Source organism: Asterias amurensis, chromosome 18 (assembly GCF_032118995.1).
Source record: "Asterias amurensis chromosome 18, ASM3211899v1".
In the NCBI taxonomy this organism is placed as follows: domain Eukaryota; kingdom Metazoa; phylum Echinodermata; class Asteroidea; order Forcipulatida; family Asteriidae; genus Asterias; species Asterias amurensis.
Window position 1 is genome coordinate 7,673,004 of NC_092665.1, and position 8,125 is coordinate 7,681,128.

The 8,125-nt window shown below is 39.6% G+C and overlaps 1 protein-coding gene across 1 annotated transcript; it reads right to left on the reverse strand.

Annotated features, from left to right (window-relative positions):
- Positions 1-4,455: 4,455 nt before the first annotated feature.
- LOC139950369 (uncharacterized) lies at positions 4,456-7,297 on the reverse strand. The gene is made up of 4 exons (XM_071948989.1): positions 7,183-7,297; positions 6,014-6,145; positions 5,088-5,241; positions 4,456-4,528 (listed from the first exon to the last, which is right to left on the reverse strand). The coding sequence occupies exons 1-4, from the start codon at positions 7,295-7,297 to the stop codon at positions 4,456-4,458; spliced, it is 474 nt and encodes a 157-aa protein (XP_071805090.1).
- Between the last annotated feature and the right edge of the window lie 828 nt (positions 7,298-8,125).

An 8,125-nucleotide genomic window follows, 5' to 3' on the forward strand; every position in this document is an offset into this window, starting at 1 on the left:
GTTAACAGATTGTGACTATTTTATTTTATTGTTGAGAAGCAATCACGTGATGTGATACAAAAACGCATGTACCATGGCTTACATTGTAGGATGAGTGCTACGCACAGCGCGGAGGGTAACATGAGTTTTGTTATCTGGTCTAGGCCAACCTTACCTTCCCACCGTTGGTCGATTTCCAGTGCTTTGTATGAAACAACCACGGGTTAGAAGGAATAGTGAAGAATTGTTTCAACTGTTCATCTGCTTATCAAACCACTGCATACTCCGTGGTACATGTAATAGTGTTTGAAGAAGAAGAATAATGTTACTTGGGTATATCAAAACATTTGTTGCACGCTGTGACATGGGTTTTGAGTTATATCGATTGTGCCCGGCCCACCGTTGGTTGCTCTCACTTCCTTGTATAACTCCACTTTATAGTTAGGACTCTGGTACTATGCGTTCTGATTTCAGTCCTGTGTAGGCAACAGTGAAGATTAAACTGTGGCAGCTTTGTTATAAAAATGTTTGAAGATGACAGCATGGCCCAGTTTTATGGCTCTGCTTACCATAAGCAAAGAATCGGCACTTACAAAAACAGGGAATTCTGCTCTTGTCAAATAATACTTCACAGGTAAGCAGGGAAATTATGCTTGCGCGTGTGAAGTCCACGTTACTAGGCATTCCGTTTACACAGCAAGCGCAGAAATTTAGCGCTTGATCTGTTAGTGAAGACTGGTGATGGCAAGTGCAGAATTTGGCCTTAAAGGCAGTGGACAATATTGGTAACTACTCAAAATGTTTATTAGCATAAAACCTTTCTTGGTGACGAGTAATGGGGAGAGGTTGATGGTATAAACATTGTGAGAAACGGCTCCCTCTGAAGTACCATAGTTTTCGAGAAAGAAGTAACTTTCCACGAATTTGATTTCGAGACCTCGGATTTAGAACTTGATGTCTCGAAATCAACCATCTTAACGCACACAACTTCGTGAATTAAGGGTGTTTTTTTTCTTCTCGCAAGTTTGATAACCGATTGAGCTCAAATTTTCACAGGGCTGTTATTTTATGCATACTATGTTGAGACACACCAATTGTGAAGGTTAGTCTTTGACATTCACTAATAGTGTCCACTGCCTTTAAGCAGAGGTATGAAATGGGAGACTTTTTGAAAGCTCTGCCACTAGAGGGCAGCAGACCTACCAGGTAAGGGTGCACAACTCCTATAGCAAACAATGGTAAATGCTAAAAATTCAAAAATACTCAAAAAATATTTAGAAGTCTCTCAGCCTCTTGAAAATTAAATCAGATACATTGTCATACAACTAAACTTCAGATTTCTTCTCAATTTTTGGTAGGTCAGCATTTTGGAATTTTTGCTAATTACCCTAGAAGAAACACTCCCAAAAACTCATGCACACCGCTTGTTATCCTTGGGGAACTCGTGTCCAGTACGTCCTGTTCCAGAACAGTTTGGTTTATGCTGGCAATGTGTTATGAAAAACAAAATACAGTTTGGCTAAATCTAAAATACAAAATCAAAAACACGCAAAACACAAGGTATTTGCTGTCAGTGACCGTCACTCATGCTTCTCCTATTCCTAAGTTGTTGACATTACCTGGTGAAGAGCGCCCTCTCTTGGTGATTGGCAGATAGTCTAAAGTTTCCCATTGGGTCCAGATCGCCTCCAAAGAAGAGTACCGGTACTCTGTAATCATGGTATGATAAAACGGTTGGTCCATGCTGTATGGGGTGTACGTGTATCTCCTCGAGGGCAAATGGTACCCTTGGCTTTGCCGCGGTTCCCCTTGCCCCCTAGGTGAACATAAACACCGTGGATAATAAAAAATAATAAAACAGCATTTGTAAGGCGCACTTTTTCTGTATGAACATTTAAAGGCGCCGGTCCAGGTCAATAAAAGAAATCTCAGATGTTGTAACACAGAGTTTTATGAGAGAAAAACTGTTCTCTGGTTAATGGATGAGACAATTATATTAAAGGAGTACGTTGCCTTGGATCGGTCGAGTTTGTCTTTGAAATAGTGTTTGATAACCGTTAGTTATGAAATGCATATGGGTCGAAAGATGAGGTAGAAGTAGAATACAATGATCCACACAAACATGCCTCGAAATTACACGGTTTTTGTTTTACCTCGTCGATTAACACGGTCGGCAATTTAGGTAAACGAAGTCAAATTTTTGACTCCCATAAATGGCCGACCGTGTTCCTATGAGGATTTCTGTCATGGGAAATATTCCTTACAAAATCTTAGTCCCCCATGTCATGGATGCCCATATGGACATTGCAACCTGAACTCATACTTTTCAAGTCAGTTCAATTTTTGCACCAAATAACATCCAGTTTAAAAGCTAATGCGCATAACATAAGTTGTCTATTGTAGCGGCGGTGCCGATCGACTGGTAGGTAGACTTGTGGACAAGTCGTTAAATCGGCCCCACGCGCTGAGATAGTGGTCTCGCGAGATCACTGCTCTCGCGCGAACTGATGGCTCCCCGATTTCGACAAATCGGGGAGCCATCAGTTCGCGCGAGAGCAGTGATCTCGCGAGACCACTATCTCAGCGCGTGGGGCTGATTTAACGACTTGTCCACAAGTCTACGATCCCACGGGACTGGAATGGGAGACTACGAACGCGATGGCCACTCGACTTGCTGCGTGGTCTCCCGATTTGGTCTCTCCGCTATTTGTGCCACGAAGGCATTGACAAAAGGCCACACCCCAGCATGCCCAATCGTGTAACACCGGGTGTAACTCTACCATGAAATAAGACCGTTCCACAGTGGATATGATTAGCTGACATTTTAGACTGTGACGTGAAATAAATAAACAAACAAAAAATCCTTTCAGGCAAATAAATTAATTTCGAAAACTATTCTTCTATGATTAAAAGTGTTGTACTTAATTTCACCTTTAAAAAAAATAAATACCAACGAAAAACAAAAACGGTTGCCATGGTAATAGTGAACCCCCTCCCCCCCCCCTTTGTGTAATCGTTCGCATTCGGTATTAAAATTGCATACGGGTCTTAATAGCGCTATTAAGGCATAGGCCAACTGGCTTGGGTCTTGAATAAAAACAATTTAGGCTTAAAACCCTTTTTACAAAAATCATTTTCTTGTTTTTGGACCAAGGTGTGTTGTAAAACACATTATGGCTGGAGTTTCTCAATTACTTTGCCGTCACTGTAAATTCGTAATATAGGTTTTCTCGGTCAATTTCGGAAAATGAGCAGCCAGTTTAACCACCAGCTTATTCTATTTGGCACAAAAATGAATGCTATCTGAAAAGGGTCATTCTATTTCGTTTAAGACTAGTCAAATGTACTTTTACGTTATTCGATTTAACAAAATAATCATTCAATTTAACAATCATCAAAACAGCATTCAAATTCACAGACGCTTCTTGAGGCGTGTGTGTCACGAAAAAGAATGACGATACGCTAAATTGAACAGAGTGCTAAGGGAATTTGACTCGACTCAAAACATAATTGAACGGCCGAATTCTGAATTTGAAACGCAGTAACAACTGGAGAGGCCAAACAGTTTTAATTCGAACGCATGAAAATGAAATTGACTGCTCTTTTGCCGAATTTGACCGAGAAAACATATAATTAACGAAATGGGGTACACATAATAATACAAACGGACTGTTGACAATAATAACAACACTGTCTCGTGACATCATTGAGTGGTTTAATGTTTATGCTGACGTCATACTTTAAAAACAAACAAGATATACAGGTTCGTGTCTCAAGAATAAATACTTGCAAGGAAACCGCATACATCACTCGTGAGCCTAGACTAATTAAAAAGTGAGCTAAATTAGGGTATCTTCTTAATGATGCATAACAACAAACCAATGGTTAAACAATTACCTATGTATTTTACTAAAAATATTGTTCAATTTTGCTATTAGCACTGATTTTTTTAACATGATGTTGTTGGCCAAAGGTAACAAGTCTGGTACCTAGGCTTCATAACGAGCCACTACAATTTGAGTTTTCAAGGGTCAATCTATTTGAAGAAGCTGAGTATTTTATTTGTAAACTGTTGATGTTAGATGGTTGGATATTTTGGCCCTTTTCGAATACACGGCTTCGGCTTTGGATTCGGCTTCAGGCTCCGTTCGCTCGTCTAAAACCCTGAGCGCGTACGCAAAGCACGCGCAAAACAACCGCGGGGCCAAGCTAGCCTGAGCCGAATCTGATACCGAAGCCGTGGTTTATTGACCTCGTACTAAATCCCATCCTGCAAATCCATCGAAAAATGTAACAACTATAAATATCCCTTTAAAGTTCCTAAGTCCACATGATCATTTAGGAGAAAATCATGAACCGTTTGTGCGGCAGCTAAATGTAGCCCGAGTCCTAAATGTAGCCTGACCTAAATGTAGCCCCAAACATGGATCGGGCTACATTTAGGTGCCGCACAACCGTTGATGTTGGCTCTAATTATTACACGTTGGAATTGACCATATAAATGGCAACCTTGTAGCCTTGGTCAGTATTACGCCATACCGCCAGACACCTGTAGAATATAAAAACAAAATCAATCAGAATGTGATTCATCCAATAAGATCTAGAATCCGACCTGCCCGAGGTGTTTGGCCCCTCCCACTCAATGACCATTCCCTGCCACTCCCTGTCTAATGTGCACGTGCAGTTTGATCCGTCCCACTAGGTTTTGGTGAAGACAATTCTGTTTGTAATAATAATTACAGAGTGATATTTATATTAATACGGAAGCGTGTTGCCGCCAAATAAATAAAACAAAATATCTCTCTTAATGTGTCCGTACACAATAAATTCAAACTTAGCGTGTACGTACAACTAACTTATAAGAGATATTTTGTGTATTTTAGAATTGCCATCCTCCAAAAAGAATTTTCTCGTGTTAATTGAATTAGACAAAACAATTTCTCATAGAAAAGCGACAATGGCAACCATTGCCATTGGTTCGAGATCATCGTCTCTGACGTAATTGTGACGTCAGATGTTTAGGCTACATATAGATCCACCCCGAACCCCCTCCCCCCCCCCCCCAAACTCATGAGATAGTAGGCCTAATAAAGAAAGGGTAAACTTACTTCTTGTCACCGATCAGGTTTCCGTTGTAGTCGTGCCATTTTTCGATGTACAAGACGTAAACGTAGTCAGCCCCTTCCTCATTTGGTGCCACCTCGAGGTACTCAGTTGTTATGGCATCGGGAGGTGGATCGATCCTCATAGCTTGACGAATAGCTACCAGGATGAAAACACATAGCCATTATTGTACTTCTTCATAATTACCTTAAGTCACCTGGAAATATAATTTTTTTTCTTTCAAACACAAGAGTATATGCTTACGAACAATAAAACAATTTTTTTAGTAATTGTTTGGGGGCTGACTCCGCCTACCCCTTTTGTGACGTCAATCGAGGTAGACTTTGCCTGCAATGCGTATAGTAAACACACGTGCAAAGTACATGTACGTCCAAGTCGTGAGTTGGTACATTTCAAAAAGTGTTTTTCTGCATTCAGCAGCAATACACCTGGTCGGCATTGCCGGAAAAACCCACACAAAAATTGTTTTGAAACGTACAAACTCACGACTTGGTCCGTACATGTACTTTGCAATTGTGTTTACTCTACGCATTATAGGCAAAGTCTGCTTCGATTGACGTCACGAACAGCGCCCTCTCGGGTCGGGGTCTACTCTTAAATTTGTAAATAACATAAGAACTGATTTTTTTAAAACTTAGTTAACTGTTAATTCACATTCCACGCATCAAAACACATATATTAGTGACAAAAGCTTTATTTTGAAAAAATACCACTTCCAGGTGACTTTAAACAGTTGTATTTGTATTAATGCATCTATTTAAATGTTTTCATTTCTTTTTTTTCTTTTTTTCATTTCTTATGGTTGATACCCAGCATTAGTGGCGGTATATAAACCAATGCTGATCATCTTAAATAAAAGTATACCAACAAATACGTCTAGAGAAATACATTAAATAACAAGCTTTTTTACCTTCCATTCCATTAACCGGAGGGATTCCTTCCATTAAAAGATAGGCGTTTGGAAGCCACATTGCCATCTCTTCATCCCAGTCTTGATCAGCGAAATTTTGACTTAATGTTTCCGTTAGTGCTATCATTGTATCTGGGGAACAGCAAAAAAAAGTCTCGTCTTCAATTAGGCCGTGTCAAACAGGATTTTTGTTTAAAGGCACTGGACCCCCTTAAGTAATTGTCAAAGACCAGTATTCTCACTTGGTGTGTCCCAACATATGCATATTAATAACAAACCTGTGAAAATTTGGGCTCAATTGGTTATTGACGTTGCAAGAAAATGATGAAAGAAAAAAATTCCCAAAGTGTGCATTCAGATGGGAATGAAAGGCTTCTGGTCAGAAGTCTTTTACCATTTCAATGAGAAATTACCTCTTTCTCAAATACTTCAGAGGGAGTCGTTTCTCACATTGTTTTATACAATTAACCGCTCCCCGTTTCTCGTTACCAAGAATGTTTTCATGCTAGTATATATTTTTAGTAATTACCAAACACCCAAGAGACATTCTTCTACCTGCTGTAATAAAACAAGTAAAACTAAACTTTAGTGTGATATACTTTCCTGTGATAACATTGATGATGTAAACCAAAAGTTTCTTTTCTTTGTACACACGTTTAGTTAAAGTAAATTTACTAAGCACTTAGGCCACATCATCACAACTAGTTTTATTGTACGAGTAACCATATTTTGAAATTACGTGTTAAGGACACTGGACACTATTTGTCTTCACAGTTGGTGTATCTCAACATATGCATAAAATAACAAACCTGTGAAAACTCGGTCGTCGAAGTTGCGAGATATTAATGAAAGAAAAAACACCCTTGTCGCACCACGGTCACACGAAGTTGTGTGCTTTCAGATGCTTGATTTCGAGACCTCAAATTCTAAATCTGAGGTCTCGAAATCAAATTCGTGGAAAATTACTTCTTTCTCGAAAACTACGTCACTTCAGAGGGAGCTGTTTCTCACAATGTTTTATACTATCAACCTCTCCCAATTACCCGTAATCAAGAAAGGTTTTATGATAATAATTATTTTGAGCAATTACAAATAGTGTCCACTGCATTTAATACTTCTGCAACTGATAAGACTATGCATTTTAAATGATGTCGGTTTTAAATACTAACCATTGAAGCTTCGGACTTCCACGTCATAATCAGCTGTAATCACACTTGGTACAAGCAATGCACCAAGAAACAGAAGTACACATACGAGTTGGATGCGATACATAACTGTGTGCATTTATCGACCAATAATAGACAAGATTGAATGATTTCGTTTAAGCGTCTGTGCCAAGTGCTCTGCAAAACAATGAGACTTTTATGAGCGTAATCAACTTATAACAGTCGCAATGATCCACGTGGTATTCATTAGACACGCCTATTATTAAAGGAACACGTTGCCTTGATCGCACGAGTTGGTCTATACAAAGCGTTTGTAACCGTGTTACAAAATGCGTATGGGTAGAAAGAGGTTTTAAAAGTAGAATACGATGACCCACACAAATATATAGCTCTAAATTGCGTGGTTTTCATTGTACCTCGCATCCTCGTATACTTTTCTTCATGTCAATTTAACAGTTTTGGCTTTGTGCACGAATGTCCTTACCTTGTGTGTATCAACCCAGTCTGTGGAATTCCCTTATGTGGGTACCTTTTGTTTTCCCTGTTTTGTTTTATTAAGAGGGAACATCAGAACGGGGCTTTGCAATGCAGAGTTAAAGCCCGGTTCATACTTCCTGCGAATGCAAATGCGATACGAATCTTGACGTCACAAATTCGCAACGAATAATTTGCAGCAGTTCAACCTTGTTCATCTCACTTGCGAATATCGCTGCGAAAGGAGGGTTATAACTCAAATTTACGTCAAATTCGCTTCGCATTCGCATTCGCAGGAAGTATGAACCGGGCTTAACGCGTCACAATCTAAAATGTCAACAAAAACCCCTACAAAATATCCATTTTGGAATGGTCTTGTTTCGTGGCATAGTTACACCCCGGTGAAACGCGCTGGGCTTGCTGGGGTGTAGCCTTTTGTCAAGGCCTTTATGGCGTAAACAGCGGATCGACC

Coding starts and splice junctions, on each gene's coding strand:
- LOC139950369 (XM_071948989.1), bottom strand. CDS start 7,297: ATGCACACAGTTATGTATCGCATCCAACTCGTATGTGTACTTCTGTTT. Junction 6,146..7,182: donor GGAAGTCCGAAGCTTCAATG/GTTAGTATTTAA, acceptor GCTGTTCCCCAG/ATACAATGATAGCACTAACG. Junction 5,242..6,013: donor TCCGGTTAATGGAATGGAAG/GTAAAAAAGCTT, acceptor TCATCCTGGTAG/CTATTCGTCAAGCTATGAGG.